At 30.3% G+C, this 18,177-nt stretch overlaps 2 protein-coding genes across 4 annotated transcripts; one reads left to right on the top strand and one right to left on the bottom strand.

Annotated features, from left to right (window-relative positions):
• Window positions 1–2,652: 2,652 nt before the first annotated feature.
• On the top strand, window positions 2,653–6,411 carry LOC120257986 (cytochrome c oxidase assembly protein COX19-like). Of its 3 annotated transcripts, XM_039265311.1 has the most exons (6): window positions 2,785–2,833; window positions 4,037–4,093; window positions 4,437–4,543; window positions 5,296–5,384; window positions 5,511–5,608; window positions 5,987–6,411. In XM_039265311.1, the coding sequence occupies exons 3-6, from the start codon at window positions 4,534–4,536 to the stop codon at window positions 6,120–6,122; spliced, it is 333 nt and encodes a 110-aa protein (XP_039121245.1). In that variant the 5' UTR covers window positions 2,785–2,833; window positions 4,037–4,093; window positions 4,437–4,533; the 3' UTR covers window positions 6,123–6,411. The 3 variants fall into 3 exon arrangements, with proteins under 3 accessions (XP_039121243.1, XP_039121244.1, XP_039121245.1); XM_039265309.1 differs by lacking the exons at window positions 2,785–2,833; window positions 4,037–4,093 and adding an exon at window positions 2,653–2,756; XM_039265310.1 differs by lacking the exon at window positions 4,037–4,093 and having other exon boundaries at window positions 2,661–2,833.
• Window positions 6,412–6,923: 512 nt separating this feature from the next.
• LOC120259246 (sugar transport protein 14-like) lies at window positions 6,924–9,450 on the bottom strand. Its single transcript, XM_039266821.1, is given in 6 exon segments — window positions 6,924–7,477; window positions 7,561–7,950; window positions 7,952–8,191; window positions 8,298–8,620; window positions 9,135–9,327; window positions 9,407–9,450. Coding segments are annotated over 5 exon segments (1,545 nt in total). The 5' UTR covers window positions 9,274–9,327; window positions 9,407–9,450; the 3' UTR covers window positions 6,924–7,024.
• Window positions 9,451–18,177: the final 8,727 nt, after the last annotated feature.

Raw genomic sequence — 18,177 nt, 5'->3', positions numbered from 1 at the left:
GTACTTAAGACATTTGTTGAAATGCATTTTGCTGATGATTTTAAACCATTCTTTTGTTCTCCTCTTCTTGTCATTATTATTGTATGTATGGAGATTGAAATTGGTATCACTTTGTTATACAAATTTATGGATTTTGTTTACATTTTGCTTATTGTTATCTATTTATTCTGTGTAAGAATCCCACAATTCTTGATTGGTTGGCTAATTATTTGCTTTGGGTTTGATGTTTTGTTATATAATTCATGCCAGAACTTCCTAAACATTTTGTCATTTTGGAAAAGATTATACTTGGAAATGATGTCAACTTTTCCTTGGTTGATATAATGTTTTCTTTGTTAGCAACAGGAAGGTATATAACTTGCTAACCAAAAGTAACTCAAAGTAGAACATTTGCATGTGTCAACCAGACATGATTGGGATTTTAGAAGATGGTGCCAATTGACTCATATTAGTCATAACTAATTTATATAAATATACAACTTGCTAACCAAGAATAATAAATATATTCATAAAACTATAGACGAAAAATATCAATCCATCCACTACATCTTTTGATTTGCATAGATTTTGAGTATTAAAAAGAGTAGATCATGATGCATGTTCATCAATAAAAATCTAATGTCAAAATTGAAGTAACTAAATAAAAGTTTCATTGATTTATTCAATGAAAAAAATTTACATGACTTTGGACTGAAATAATTAATTAAATAATTTGCTATTATTATGATGTGCAAGGAAAGAGATGGACCCAACTAAGGCATTTAATCCCTATTTCATTCTTGTGCCATCTAGGATGGATACTCTACACCCTCAATGATTATTTTTTAAGTATCACTAATATTCTTATTTATCTGTTATTTATTACTTTCACCATTAGTGGAATATATCGCTTTTTTCTTCTCTTGGGTTTTCTACTTTGCTCTTCTTTATATTTTGTTTTGTTTGATTGTAACAGTTTTTTTTATTTTTATTTTTTTCTTTAATAAAGCTGTTTGTTTATCCATTTTAATCTTAAAAAAATTGTTTTACTAACAAATTCTCAACCTAGAAGGAGTTTTCAGTCCTAAAATTTTACAAAGGGGCTGTTTGGTTGCCTGTAATTGAAATTACATGTAAGTGAAATTATAGTGTAAGTGAAAATGCTGCATTTTAGTTTACATCATTGTTGTTTGGTTTGCTATACTGAAAATGCTGCATTTAGTTTTTATTTGTTTGGTTTGATGTAAGTAAAAAGATATAAATACTATATAAGTGAAGGGGGTGAGATTACCTCCATTATCCAGTATTATTATTAATTATTTAATACATTTTAAAAAATTAATTTAAAGTAAAATGATTAATTTAATTTAATTTTTAAATTAAATAATTAATTTAATAAAGTATTGAATATATTTACGAATACTAATCAGAAACTTAAATAACTAAACCAAATAATAGTGTGAAGCTTAAATAATTAAGCGCTAATTTAAAATAATTAACTTAACTCTCACTATCTACTATTAACACTAATGTAAAAAAATAATCAATTAATTAATTTAATGATATTTTTATTAAATTAAAAATAATTAGTATTCTTTAATTCTATATTAAAAAATATTTTCATAATTAAAACTAAATAAAAATTTGTATATTTTAAATAAAAAATTAAATTTAATTAAATATAAATAACTAAAAATTTAATGATGTTAATAACTGATTACCCTATAAGTTTTTATTTTTTTAATGCATAATGTGGAGAGTGAAGAATGGTGATTTTAACTCAAATGTTTTGCTCCTTCAAAAATACAAGAAAAAAAAATGCAAAATTTTTTATATGTAAAACTGATTTCACAGGAAATCAAACAATATTTTACATGTAAAATCAGTTACATTACAGTTACTTAACCAAACAGCACCAAAAAGAAGATTTCGCAATGATAGAAAAAAAATTATTTATTTATATATATAATTTGAGATTATAGGGAACATATGCGCAAATAGTCCCAACTCCGAAGTTGAAACCATTGTATCAAACTCGGGACTGCACGTGATTCGACCGTCGATTTCCGTGACCGGTGACTAAACCGATTCGGGATCTCTAATTAGACCGGACATCAATCAACCCGCTGTAACCCGATGTGACCTGTGCTGACCGAGCAAACTCAGTGACCGGCCGGGTTTCAATGACCGAGCAGGGTTAATGCTTATTTATAAAATAACCTTTTTATAGTTTTTGTATATTTTTATATGTTGGAGGGTAAAAATGACCCTTTCATCCTTTAGTTTTATTATGTATTGGATTAAAAATGGTTTTGATGTTAAGTTTAAACGTACGTATTGTAGATTGATTTGGTTTTAAATTTAAATTTGTTGTGGAATAGTCGGTCGTATGAAGACTTGAATTTTTGAAATTTTTGTTATGTATTGATTTTATGTTTATCGTATATTTTCTAATTTATTTTTCCTATCGTATTATTTGATTTGATAACGAAATAATAAATGAATATTATATATTATTATAAATTAAAAACTAATTTATAATTTAAAAAATAATATATAAAAAAATAATTTTAATACCTAAGCGTTGAGCCGAATGACCCGGCCGTTGAATCAATTGACCCAAGACCCGGAGCTTAGACCGGGTCGATGTCCGGGCCGGGTCTGATAACTATGGTTGAAACCCCCAAAAGAAATCCAAAACCAAAGGTTCATGAGCTCATGAAAGTGATCGGGCGTGGCTTCCATCTGATAGTGAGAGCAGCCGCGGAATCGAAGAAGTAATTTTATGACCCGCCTCTTCATCTTCACCTCAAGCTCCCAATCTTCTTTTTCTCTTTGATCTTGATCGACCACGGTATGTCAGGCATTGGGTTTTCAAATTTACATTTTTTTGACATATTTTTACTTTAATCATGTCCTTTTTTTTATCAATTAAGAGTGGAGATGGGATAAGAAGTTTTTTTTTTCTTGATTTTTATTTGTTTTACAGTGATTATTTGATAATTTCCTATGGTTTTCTTTGAATGGCTTTTTGATTATTGCAATCTTTGAGCTTTAATTTTAGGTTTGCAGTTTTTTGCTGTTCAATTTATTATAGGATTGTAACTTCAAAAGAAGCAAAGAGAGAGAGAAAAACTTTTTTTTTCTGCTAAAGTTTTGTTAAAGCTGTAATAAATTGTTTTTACCCCTGATTATTTGATAAATTTTTATGTTTTTCTTTGCATGGCTTTGGTTTGTTGCAATCTGTAAGCTTTAATTCTAGGTTTGATTATTTCTTCATTATCTATGGTACTTTTTTGGTGTATAATTTCCAAATTTTCATTGTATCCCTGCTATTTATCAAGTTGTAGATTTTGTTAATGCTAGCATAGAAAGTTGATATTGATGTTCAATACTTACCAACATCTTCAGCAATGATGAAAATTTAAGTTATCAAATTTATCAGCATGGATTTGCTTATTTTCTGACCCAAGATTCAAATTTATAAGCATGGATTTGATTATTTTCTGATCCAAGATTTTGACTGTACCAGTACTTAAAATTTGATCTTCTTTGCTTTCTTAGATTTTCAAATTTAGAAATATAGAAAATATTAATTTGTCTTTTTTTGAAAATTTTTATTTTTCTAGACCCTTGGACTTGTCAATGCGTTATTTAATCGTGTCACAAATTGTAACTAATCTTTTGGGCTGCTTACTGAAGTCAAGAGTGCTCATGAAGTAGGACTAGCATGAATTCTGTTGCATGCCTTTGTTATTTCTGATAGTCTTATCAACTTAGTTCATCCTTGAGAAATCGCTACCAATTGGGCTGTTTTTTTGAATCTTGATGATATTCCATTTCTTTTCAGAGCTTAATTTCCCAAGAAGATATAATTCTTTAAACAATTTTTTTTTGGCATAAATTTTTTTGAAAACTTTTCATACTTGTTGCATATATAACCTAAAATAATGTATTTACTCCTATGCATCACAAATCTATAAATTTATATATATCATCATGCTGTCACATATTGCCCCTAAAGTTATATGACTATTTTTTCCAATTTTTATGCTAGGACTACCTGAGTATCCATTTGGGTGGGAAGGAATAGCATTAGGCTTACAGATGCTAGGTATTTTTAAATTTTTCATCTGTTGTCAATTAAGTATTGACCTGGGACAGAAAACTTGAGCTTAGGGGATACAAGCAAGTTCTAAACTTTTCGTGGCTGCATAGAAGCAAATGCAATCCTTTAAGATTATACATTCAATCTTGAAAAAGTCTAAGTATATTTATAAGGAATGGTTTTTTTTTTTTTAAGTTATAAATCCAGCTTTTGACAACCTACACTTTGTTTAGAATGTTCTTTCTTTGATTCTTATATTCTTCAGACTTAAAACTATGAACTTTGAGGCTATTATCTCTATCCATATACTGATTCTCACCACTAAAGATGCTGAATCATGATTGAATAGGTTCGACCATCTTGGTTCTGTTAGAATCATAGCTTCCTGAGCTTCAGCATCGCCCTGAATTCAAACTTGAAGAGCCCTGACTTGACTCTGTGATCAGATGAGTGCAGGTAAGCCTATTCGTCATTCAACTTTGTTGATTTGTCCCAATTTTAAAATCCTATATAAATCAATTATCAGTGTTTTTTAAAAATTTCTATCTTGGTTATGTACCAATTGAGCCTTTGTTTTTCTGAAATGATGCAAACTTTAGGCATTCTTTGCAAATTTGGCCATGAAATTTTTGATTCATGTCTTCAGGTTGCTGCTGGGGATATAAGAAACAGCATTTATGCTTATTTAAAATCTATATGTAAGTTTAGCATCCCTAGAGCATGTCCAGATTCTTTCTTGATAAGTAGACGCCTGCAGACATGAATATGATCCTTTGCCTATTTCAGTTTTTGTAGTGTTTGTCTTGTTGGATCTCTCTGTTTACACTGTTAGTTTTTACTATGCCAATTCATCAGATCATTTTCAGTAGCTGCTGTCTGGGTAATTTTTCCAACTTCTAAATATGTCTTTGACATTTAAGCTATTAGAGTTGTTCTATCTCCTTAGATTTTATCTGGCAGAGGTTTTATGCATCATTTAGAGGTCGTCTGTCAGCCATTCTTTCCATTGGCTATCTTAATTGGGTTGACATTTGCACCGCCCGTGCATGTTTTGCTACCTGTGAGATAGAAGTGGTTTAGTATCTTTGTTTGTCATCTAACATCGGCCGTCTTGTTGTTAATGCTGAGAGTGAGCAAATTTAGATCAATGCCACTGTTGTTGTGAATACTTGCCTAAATCGTTTGAAAGTTTTTTGTTGGCTTGATAGGTGGGGCATTTGGTGGCAACAGGGGAGCAAGACCTGTACCTCCAGAAAAAGGAGTATTCCCTTTGGATCATTTGCATGAATGCGACTTGGTCCTTTTCTTTAAACTTATTTTATTTGTTTATTTCTAGTCATAATTTACACAAATTACACCTGTTCTTTGTTTGGACATAAAACATTATTTTAACTGAAAATAAATCATGGAATTTCATGTACAGGAGAAGAAAGAATATATTTCCTGCTTGAAATCTTCTGGCCATCAGTCAGACAGATGTAGGCAGTTTTCAAAGAAATATTTAGAATGCCGTATGGAAAGGTTTGTGTCTGTCATGCTTGTCATATATTTTTATTCTGGAAATCTGAATGCTTTGTTCAAATTAGATCTTAAAACCTCTAGGAATATACTAAACCCTACATTGATTGTTCGCTCAAACCAAAAACCTGTCTGATAGGTATTTTCTCCGAGAGAGAAAATGTTGCAGATAAGATTTATCACTTATTAGATGAAATCATTTTCTGCTACTCTTAACCAAGATGAAGATGCATCATATATGATTTTTGCTTGAATTTCTCTTCAGACAGAGAAAACCAGCTTGTCATATGATTATATTATCTAAACATGCTCTGTTAATTTTGTCCTTAATCTTCTTAGAAATATGACATGTCATTTGTGTTGTATATTGTTTGTTGGTAGAAACTTGATGGCAAAGCAAGACATGTCGGAGCTTGGTTTTCGTGAAGTGAAGGAAACTCATTCTTCTGAAGAGAGAAACAGGAAAGATGACAACCAAACAAATCCTTCATCCGGGAACAAGACAATACTACCTTGATTTTTTAAACTTGCAAACCTTTGTGGCGATTAATGTTGCCTTTCAAAGGCCTTTTGCAGAGATGAATCTTTATACACAACAAATTGAATTCTTGAAATCTCTTGAATTTTGTAATAGGATCCACCCTGCACTCTGAGTTTTCAGTGCTTAATCTTTGAATAAATTTCAGAAGTCTATGGAAATTTTTATCTGTTTCTCCTGGAGTTGATATATGTATATATTTGCGTCTTCGATGTAATGTAATGGTAATAAGTTTGATGAAACTTATGTAGAATAATTATCATTTTCATAGAGGTTTCCTAGAATGAAAAATTACAATTCTGTCATTTTCTTGATGGCTATTTTACGATTCTCTTGAATTCTGTCTTTTATTTTAGCAATGAAAATTACTATTTTTTCCCTGGGTTTGAGTGTCTATATAAAATATATATAACTTAAAATCACACATGATAATACACTTGTTGGTGCACATTCTCCAGGTCAAACATTTGATTTGACTGTTGGAAGATTTAATTTGATCGTCTTTAACAGGATGCTGTTGTTCACTTCAAATATAAATATTTGAAAACAGAACCTGTCAGCAACAAGATATTGTGTTTGTTTTGGAAAATATTTTCAGGTTACAGATTCAACATATATATTCAGTTATTTTGCAATGACAGCCATTCAATAACCAGCAAAAAGAAAAAGGGAAAAAAATCAGAATCAATTCTGTAACTCGGTTTTGGTTCATCTTCATAAATACTGCAGAAATCATGCACTCAGATAACAAACAAAACTTAATATTTATTGTTGCAAGTCTATTGTTTCCTGACAACTACCGCATAGAGAAATTAATAATAAAAACAAAGAGAATAAAAATAAATATATAAAAAAAGAAAAAAATCAAACTAGTGAGACATCTAAACTGAATCAATTTGCGTCATTTCATGTTCATCACGCTGAGAAGTGCCCACAATTTTCTTCCAAAACCAGTGCTGCTCCCACAGCAAATAAATCTCCTCAATGGGCATCTGCTTTGTCTCTGGCAGCAATGCGATGATAAAGATCGACATTATGACTATCAAACCTGCAAAGAGGAAGAAAACGCCGTATCGAAGATGACACATTGCAGCAACAAAGAACTGAGCGACAACGGCGGTGAAGAAGAGATTGTTGCACACCACTATACTTTGTCCAGCTGATCTTGTCTCCAATGGAAATAGCTCACTTGGTACTAACCATCCCATTGGTCCCCATGACCAACCATAAGCCACAACAAAGAAACATATCATGATCAGCAACAAAGTTGCCGAACTCTTCGGCAATGGCTTACCATGGCCAAATTCTTTTGCCAATGTAATTCCAACCACCACCTGTTCATCATGCCAGTCAATACAGTATATATTCATATTCATGTTTACTAAAAATTATTCAATGATGATAATAGAATTCTTACCATGGATATAATCATCTGACTTCCGCCTTCAATGAAGAAGAACCTTCTGCCTACTTTATCCACAAAAAACATCGAAACAAGCGCGCCAATGACGAGCATGGAGTTACTGATAATGCTGGAGTAAAGAGAAGCTTCAGAGCCAAGGCCTAGTGTTTGGAAGATAACTGGTGCATAGAAGAGTATAGAGTTGTTGCCACTGAGTTGTTGGAATGCTGGAATGCCGAGTGCTCCAATGATGAGCTGTGGTCGGTTTTTTCGCTTGAAGAGGTTTCTGAATGGATGCTTCACTGCCCTGGCGGCTTCGCTTGCTTCCAACAAATCTTGGAACTCGGCGTCGATCTTTGTCGTCCCCCGAATTCTCATTAGCACTTCTTTTGCTTTTTCCGTTTTTGCCTTGTTCAACCAGACTGTTGGGAGTTTCAGGGAGGAATAGGCCACCCAAAAACATTAGAGCTGCAGGTAATGTGGCCAATCCAAGTGATAATCTCCATCCCCAGGGATGCTTCTCTTCAGTTTTGTAGTTTATAAGATCAGCAACCAAAATGCCAAGGCATGTTGTCAATTGAAACAATTGGTTGACTTTTCCTCGATGTTTCGCTGGAGCAATTTCTGACAGATACAATGGCACTGCCTGTTTGTGATACAATGATAATCATTAACAACAACAAATTGAATTGTCGACATTTAATATATATATATATATATATATTTTTTTAAAAAAAGTAAAATGTACTGACTTGATTGCCGAAGCCAATTCCAAAACCGAGTAGAATACGACCGATGATGAGCATGGCAATGTTGACTGCACCAGCATTAATTGCTCCGCCGAGGAAGAAACTGATGGAGCCAACAAGGATGCTCATTCTCCGGCCGTATTTTGTAGTGACCCTCGAGGCGGCGAAGGTTGAAACAAGGCCAGCGAAATAAAGGGAGGATGTGAATAGTGTCAGCAGCTGACTGTCGAATTTGCAGTAGTCAGTTTCATGAAGTGGTTCATGTTTTCTTCGGTATACTTTTGGGAAGAACTCCTTCAAGAAGTCATCCATAGCAGTCACTCCACCTGCAGATCATTCTTACCGTGTTAATATGGCGACAATGTAGTTAGTTTTCCAAGAGTAAAAGAAAAAATACACAATGAAAATTAATACTGTAATACATGAACTCATCTAATTCACAAGATTTGCAGAAGATTGAATCTGTTCTGATACTGATGAAAACATTGTATTCTGTTTCTTCTAGTCTTTAATGGCATGAATCACAACATTATCAATGAAGATTATATATATATATATATTTTTAAAAATATATATATATATATATACATTAAAGCACACAAACAAACACCAAAGCTCACAAAGTTCAGGCGTTAAAACATTCATGACATGATTCACAGCATCATCATATGATCTTCATCCTAAAAAATCAAAAGAATATTTAAAACATAAAAATTATATCTCATCCTTTCTTGACATTGGTTTTCTCAATATAAGAAACAGAACAAAAACATATAAAAAAAAACAAAGAACATATGACTTCTTTCAATGAAAAATAAAAAGAGAGAGAGAAAATCTGACCAGAAACACCAAGATCATAACCAAAGAGAGAGCCACCAAGAGATCCAATCAAACAAGCCCCAATGAAGTACCATGTGATCCTTCCTTCATAAAGCTCTGCTCTTTTCCCAACAGCAGAACTTGAAAAACCTCCAGCCATTGTTCCTGCTTTCACCAAATCTCACCTTCTCTTCCTCTCTTCAATCCTAAACTACTTGAATCATTCAATCAATCAATCAATCATCAACACATATGCATATATATGTAAAAGATTGCATGCAAATAGTACAAACCTTTGAGAGTTTCTGAATATAAAGACGAAGAAGAAGAGGAGGAGAGAGAAGAGATCAAACAGAAAAGAATGAGACTTTATATATATATATATATATATATATATATATATATATAAATAGAAACAGATAAGGGTTAAAATTAGATTGTTTTTTAGATGAAAATTTGCAAGTTGTTTAGATTTTTTTGGATATATTCTCATTTAAGATATATCTTTTTTTTACTTTTATGCGTTTTTCACTTTTTTTCCCTCCAATTTTCTAAAATTTTCCATCTGTGACAAATCGGATCATCGTAGATAATTCCTTTTAGTCTTATCTTTTTCTGTTTCTATATATGTATATCTACATCTTTATAAGGAAACAATGATGTGGACCATGAATTTTTTCTTGTTTCTTTTTTTTTATATTTTTATTTTTTACATCTTGATGTTTTTTTTTTATAATTTTGCAATTTATAATTAGGTTCAAATGCAACCCAAATATATATATACATGTATGCGTGTAAGTATGTATTATCAGTTAGTTATTCAATAAGTAATACAATTTTCAAATAAATATTTAAGTGAGGCAAACTCTAATACTTGACCAATAATTTCGTTCTAAATCTATTTGAAAATTCAAATGTTAGTAATTTATATATTAAATAAATCAAAATTCTTTTGTAATTAATTAATGTTATTATAACCCTATAGGATTATTACATATATATCCTTTGAAATAGATCAATTATAAATTATCTTTGTAAACCTCGAAAACTGAATGCCGTTTGATAGATTAATATATTTTAAATATTATATGAGTGATTCATAAGCTCCGGTGTTGTTATGTCATTTAACATTTATTTATAAAATTGGTGTATTTTTTTAAAAATATTTTTCAAGTTTTTTATTTGTAAAATTATGCACAATATAAAATTCCTAATCCATAAGGTCTTTTCAACATAAAACGTGTATGTAGCAATGTTTTAATAAGTTGTCGAACCGGTTAGGTAACCGGTTCCGGTCCGACCGGTTCAACCGGATTTATTTTTTTTTCAAATAAATAAATATTTAAAAATTAAAAAAACATTAAAAATTAGTAAAAAATAATTTCAAAAATAAGAAAAAATAATAAAAAAGATACAAAATTACATATTGCAAAGTTGAATTACTTTATAAGGTCACAAAATCTCAACTTTACATAAAATTAAAATTTTCAAAATACAAATATACAAGGATACAACTATACAACAAATATTGAAAAATAAAGAATTAAATAAAATATAAGTATACAAGTATACAACAACAATAATAATGATTAAAAAATAAAAATGAAACCGTTCAAATGTTTAATTTAACATTTTAACTTTAATGATTTAATTATTGATTATTGTAAAATTATAAGTTAATCATGATAAATTAATGATAATAAATTCTAATATATTATATTTTTATGCATCTTGTTTTTTTTTATTTTTGACTTTTTTGCCTTTTAAAATTTGGATTGGGTTAATGAGTTTATTAACTTTATTTAAGTTTTTAATTATAAAATAAATAACTAATTAAATAATTTAACTTAATAAATTAATCCATTGGTCCGGTTAAACCAGTTGAATCGACCGGTCCGGTTCTTTAGTTGTTTATATCACTAATCAGACCGATTTACCGATCGATTCTGTGTTGAACTGGTTGAACCGGCTGGTCCAGTCCGGTTTTTAAATCATTGGTATGTAGGTTAAGTTTTGGACTGACAAGGGGCTCTTAACAAAGAAATTACTCTGAATGGAAATACAATAACCTTTTGGGTTATGTGTAAAAAGCAATTAGGAACCATGCTTTGAAGGAAAAATAATAATAATAATAATAATAATAATAATAATAATAATAATAATAAAATAGATAAATAAATAAAATAAAATAAACAAATAAATAAATAAATAATAAAAAGAATGAAATAAATTTAAAACAGTTATATTGTTAAAATGTTTATTATAATTGAATAAAAAAATTTTGCTCGGGAGGTGGAATAATATATACAACTATTTTTTAGTGCATTGTAAAAATATAAAATGAGTTAGTGGAGTGGAGATGACTAAGATTGTTCCCCGGCATCGATCTGGCTAAACCAAGGGGTCAAAGATCGATGGTTTGACCGGGTCAAACCAGATTAAACTAGAGTCAGTAATAAAATATTAACAAATATATCATAATAATTAATTAATATAACGTATATTTCAATAACTAAAAAACACAATTAGTTAAATATAATATTTTAAATTTTAATTATATATATATATATTTTTAATTTTCAAAATATTGAAATATAATTTAATTTAATATTTAATCCCTTCGTTTCTAAATGCATGTTTAGGGATGTTCCACAATAATTAAGGATAACATTAAATTATCTAAATTTTAACATAAAAACAACTAAATTACTAAACTATCACTCTCTTGAAATGATGTATTTTTTTAACTATAAATATTACTCTCATCATTTATATAACTTAGGAAATTGAAGATAGATAAAATTAGAAAAAAAAATAAATATTACCTTGATATTGTAAAACAACAACTATTTTGGAATAATTTTTTTTCCTTAAAACAACATGTATTTAGGAACGGAGGGAGTAAAATTTTAGTATACTATCATTAATTTTTTTTAAAATATAAAACATTAAAAAAAAATCTTATCTTCTCTCGGTATTCAGGGACGTGGGCTCTCTCTTCTAGGGACTCACAAATGGGCATATGCTCTCTCTCTCTCTCTCTCTCTCTCTGCATTGCATCCCCCACATATCCTCTCGCCGACGACAACGACACCCCTGTGCTTCTGAGTTCTCTCCTTGTTGTTTCTCCCTCACTTTCTCTCACCAGTGACACCCCTGTGCTTCTCTTTTCACTCTCTTTCATCACATACTTCTCATTCACTTTTTTTTAATCCTCCAAACAGTCATTTTACCCTTGTCACTCTTCCTTTTTTAGTTCCCTCACTATAATTTAAATTTTTTTAGTCTCTTCATTTTTTGAATTAATGCAATCAAGTCCAATTGAGTAACCGGCGTCACTTTCACCGTTTGATCGCACTGAAGTGACATTTTTATTAAATAAAATAATAATAAAAAATTAATTTCAACAACATTAACGAAGGGGTATAAGATGATAGAGAAGGAGATGGAGAACCTAGTCAAACTCCTCATCTGCTTCTCTCTCCTATTACTTGGCCGGAGAACTAAAGATGAAGAAGATGGCCACAACGTTCGGGAGCTGAATAAGAACAAACTTGGCCTTATTTAAATTACTCATGGACATATAATTAAAAAAATGTAAAAAGATATAAAATCTTGAAACTACAATTACAGCAATAGAAATCATATATATCATCCTCTCCGCATGAAGCAAAAAAGGAATCGATCCACCAGTATGTTTGGTAATACTTCCATTTTTTCTGTATGCCTATTTTGCTTGGCCTTTTGAGATCAAATTTTCCATGTTTTACTATTCCAAACATTGGCAATTAAATGATCCCAAATATCAACTCTTATCCAGCCTTCATTATAGCCTTTAAAATGTGCAATGTCACTCACACCAAAATGCTTCTTTACTTGACTCCTTTCTTCTTCATGATTCATTTAAACCTCTCTTTGCATGCAGTGTCCCATATTTTTCATACAACATTTATTTTTTCTATGGGTCATACAAATTGTTCCTAATAAAATATATAAACCAAATGTGACCAACACCACACTCAATAAATAAGATTAGGACAATATATTCAAACTATAAAAGTAGTAAACTATTTGCAAGAAATAGAAGCTATTCATACTTCAGAAAATAAAAACAAGTGTTGCGCGCATAACCAATTAATCTACCAAAGACAATATATTTCTTGTTTTCAACAAAATGTTTATACAAACTACATGCATATGCTATGAACAAGTTATTGATGTAAATCTCATACAAATATATATATATATATATATATATATATATATATATATATATTAATAGAGATAAGATGGTGAGGTTCGTGTTTATCAACAAGGCAATTGTTGACAATAAGAGTCATTAATCCATAAATAACACATCACAAACTCCATTTTCTTGAAACGCATATATATTGTGTACAACATAAGTTTAAAGGTATATAGGAAATTAAAGCAAACACGCACTTGAAATTTTGCCCACATGTCCTCTTTGACACCATTAGGTGTTTTTTTTCATGTTGGCCATGCATCATTGAAGTTAAGTTGTATACATTTTGTAATTGTCCTAACAACTTTAGGTTAAATGAATTTCCTATCATAAGAAGACAAAGAAACATTGGTTTATATTAATAAAAAAATTTTTATTTAGTATAAAATAAGATGAATTACAAATGAACATACTCATCATGTAAAGTGGTAATAAAGGACTCGATCATTAGGATTTGTTGGTGTAGGGATTACTTTATTTGGACCTCTTGAAAGTTTCCTTGTTTCTACATCCTAAGTGATCGCATCCTCAATTGTTTCATTCCTAATATGTGAATTTTGGGTTTTTGGTACCTATGTTAATGGAGCTTGTGAGTCATCCGAAGGGTTCATCAAAGGTGGACTTCGGGGATGTGATGTAGTAGGTCTAAACCATGCTTCCCATGCTACTGCACCTGGACATTCTTCAACTGCTCCAAATCTAACCCTTTTCTTACCACTTGATTTATTTGAAGTTTTCCCTTTAGGCATGATATCTTAAAAATAACAACAAAGGAGGAATAAAGACTCATTTATAGCTTCATAAATATCATAAAGAAATCACTAAGAAAGAGGCTAATCAATGTATTAAAAACCTTAATTAATTGATTATCATTTACATATGTGTAATGAGGCTAATCAATGAATTAATAACAACAGGTTTATAACTGAGACCAGTTAAAAGTATTATTGATCCTTGTGACCTAGAGATCATAAAATGGTGGACACATGGTATCGGATAATGAAGTGTGACAACCAATGACAAAGGACGGAAATAGTTAAACAATGAGAAAACAAAGAAGAAAAAGAGAATGTTTAATGATATGGATATTGCTAAGATAAAAAGAGCGGGAAAAATAAAACAAATAAGAGAAGATCTAAAATTAGATGGTGCAAGGAGACACAAAATTATATACAATGTTGTATATAATTTTGTGTCTCCTTGCACCAAATGTAATTGAACATATGTGAACTACTTTAAAAAAATTTCACACCCAAAATTATCTATTTTCACACTAAATGTAATTGAACATCATTCCATTCTAGTAGAACTCTAGAAACATTAGATTAAGGAAAACCTATAACTATGGGTACATCAAAAAATAATCCTTCAACAATTCACACTTATAAAATTATTTGATCATTCACATTCAACATAATTAAATATAGCATTGAGTACAAGAAGAAATCAGAAGCATTCAACTTCCAAAATTATTGCCATTTCAGTAATAAATAAGCATTGAATGACACCATGCATGAAAAATCCATACCAAATGTTTTTATATAATTTCATGAGATCAAACCATAAATAAATAGCAGAACATTTTCAACTGATAAAATTTGGAAAGAAACAAAGAATCACAAATTAAATCCTAAATATCTCCCTCTAAATCATGAATAATTCAAGAAAAATAGGGTTAGATATCAAATCCACATACATATTGAAAAGTAAAAATAATATATACACACACACACACACACACACACTAATGCGCTAGAGCGCACATACTGAAACCTTCAAGAAAATCATACTAAATATACAAATTTCTTGTTGCTTGCTTAAATTAAGCAAATTAGATGACTAGCATTGTAGATAAATCTAGGGTTTAGATGATCCACTAGTGATTAGAGATGGAGAAAGGTGCGAGCGCTGATCTCACTACGATGAGCGGCAAATCTCTCTTGCACAGGCACTCCTATTGATGATCCTCCTAAATGTATTGTCCTACCATGGCAGCGCTGGTGAACATCTCCGTCGTGGCACAGGAGAATAGTGAGGGGGCAGTCTTCTGCCTGGTGATGGAGGATGAGAACAAGGGAGAGATCAGGATGGTCTGGGCTGTGACAACTAGAGGGAGAAAGAGAGGGAAAAGGAGAAGAGAGGGAGAAAGGAGAAAAAGAAGGAAAAAGAAGTGGTAGCCTTTAAGGCTTAGGTTTTTTTTGTTTTTTTAAAATGAGTTTTTATTATTTAATATATTATAATTATAATAAATATATAAGGTTTTCAATTAACACTATATATTGCATTCATATTATATTTTTTTTATAATTATAGGAAATAAAATAAAATAAATAAATATTTTATAGATGAACATTAAAATATTTTATAATTTTGTTTCGATAAATTTATGTATCATAAATCTATAGTAAAAATAATTAAAAGTAAATTAATTGAGTGAAAATGAAAAATTCTAAGAAAAATATTAATTTTATAAATTACAAGTACATGTCTACTATTATTCGGCATATATACAATAAAAACAAGCACAATGAGAATTACCCAGAAAAGCTTCATAATTTTTGGGATAATAAAAATTTTATATTTGAAATAATATGTCATTGTTAAGTTCATAATAGTTATTAAATGTGTTAGTAATTACATGTTTTATTTTTTTTAAATTAATTGATTGCAAGTTTTTAATTTTAATTAATTGAAACAAAATGTAATTAATTAATTAAACAATAGTTGCTAAATTCCATGTCATTAACATATACAGACATACATCAAAACACATAGTCTTCAATCATAAATGGCTTTGAACTAACAACACAAGAATACAGTGATAACAATGAAAGCTGCAAAACACACTCGAACAAAGAATACATACAACTCAACTACGATAACAGCAATCACAAACAGGACTGATGTTACTACATATCAAACTTCTACTCAGCCTAGCGCCTTTGGCGTCATCCATCACTGTTCCTTTGCTCAATGGTTGCACCATATTGAAGAACTTCATAATTTGTTGCCATATCTCCCAGTACTCCATACCACTTGCCCAATCGCAGCATGTTACATGATTCAATATGGTACCGTTCCATGTAGATATCTTGAAGCTCAGATGCAATGATTGTGCTGAAGTCTCTAGTGTTCGTGCTCACCACTAGGTGAGTATAAGGCACTAAAACATGTGCTCAGGGTTCTAGATTAGGTTGGTTCATCAGTGTGGAGCTCGGGGTTCCTTGTGATACCTCTTGAGCTAAATCTTGCTCGTCAGCAGTAGTGGCAACAACTCGAGCTTCTTCTTTTTCCTCCCTCCTTTGTTCCTCCAAGAGATATCTCTCCACTCTCTGTCTTCTGGCCCTTAATGAAGTTGGTCCACGTTGATGTCTGGATACCATGACTCTCACAATGATATGCAAAATGACTGGCTCTCCAAGTGATTGAAATAATAGAACACTATTTGGTTTTCCTCAATTTAAAGCCAAGCCCCAGCAATGCAGGCCAAGTAATTTATAGCTCCACTTTGCAAGTAGGGGTCAAAGAGTCTGTCAAGTCACATCGCTTTATTGAGCTTCCATGCTACGGATAGCATCCAGTGACTTTTCACATCGAGGCATGTATCCCAAGGCCTATTTTTGATGCATCAAAAATGTGTAAATCTCCGATTATTTTCAAATAGATTCGAGATTCATTTGGAATAATAAAAATATAAATTTCAAATAATATATTATTAATATTACATTCATATTAAATATATACTTTCGCAAAATGGAATATATGTGTTCAAGGATTTTAAGGTTTTTTTTCTCTTTTAAACTCAGGTCAAATGTATATATTTTTAAAATATTGTAAAAATAATATTAATAAATAAATATGAGTGAAAATTATTTACAAATAAGATATTTACAATTCGTGCAAATATTTATAATTTTTATGAATATATTTAATTTATATTTTTAAATATAATTAAATATAATTAAAAATAAAATGTCTTTGTGATAATCTAAAAATTCCGTTGGTGACAATAAAAATTTTGTTGGTGATAGTTTCAAATTCCGTTGGTGATAATCCAAAAATTGAATGTGTGATAATAAGAAATTTCGTTGGTGATAATCAAAGAATTCCGTCAGTGATAGAAAACAATCATGTTGGTAAAAGTGCTCAGTTCCATTGGTGATAATACGAAATTCCATTTGTAATAACCAAAAAATCCCGTTGGTGATAATACTAAATTCTATTGGTAAAAGTGATAAATTCAGTTGGTGATAATACAACATTACATTGGTGATAGTACCAAATTCCGTTTGTAATAATCCAAAAATTCCGTTGGTGATAATACTTGGGTTTGTTTGGATGCAAAATAAAAAAAATATAGCATAAATTTATTATATAGTAAGTGCAAGTGATTATTATAGAAATTGTGGCATATTTTATTTCTACAGAATGGGTGTTTGGTTAACAAAAAAAAAAAAATACTACATAAACTATTACATATTTTTTTTTACAGAATGAGTGTTTTTTTTTGCATAATAAGTAATTATTACATAATAAAAATAGCCTTTGGATTATAAGCGTTGGTAATTAAAATTTAAAAAATAGCCGTTAGAAAATAGTCGTTATAAATATAGCCGTTATCATTGTTCCTTATTTATACACAACATGATTCCTTTGCATTATATACATACTCCTAGTTGAAAAACTTCATAGTTCTAACCATTGTTTCACCATAGATTCCTTAAATCTTTGGAGGAAAAAAAATGAAGAAGATGATCTATTAATGCTCCTCTATTGGTCGAGACAATGTTTAATGACTTCCAGAAGTGTAGAACACCA

Source organism: Dioscorea cayenensis, chromosome 4, assembly GCF_009730915.1.
Source record: "Dioscorea cayenensis subsp. rotundata cultivar TDr96_F1 chromosome 4, TDr96_F1_v2_PseudoChromosome.rev07_lg8_w22 25.fasta, whole genome shotgun sequence".
Lineage (NCBI taxonomy): Eukaryota > Viridiplantae > Streptophyta > Magnoliopsida > Dioscoreales > Dioscoreaceae > Dioscorea > Dioscorea cayenensis.
This window is presented reverse-complemented; position numbering and strand designations above follow the sequence as displayed.

What these genes read in the sequence shown, in the direction of transcription:
- LOC120257986 (XM_039265309.1), top strand. An exon ending in ATTTGCATGAATGCGACTTG is followed by an intron (nt 5,385 to 5,510) that starts GTCCTTTTCTTT and finishes TTTCATGTACAG; the next exon opens with GAGAAGAAAGAATATATTTC. An exon ending in TTAGAATGCCGTATGGAAAG is followed by an intron (nt 5,609 to 5,986) that starts GTTTGTGTCTGT and finishes GTTTGTTGGTAG; the next exon opens with AAACTTGATGGCAAAGCAAG.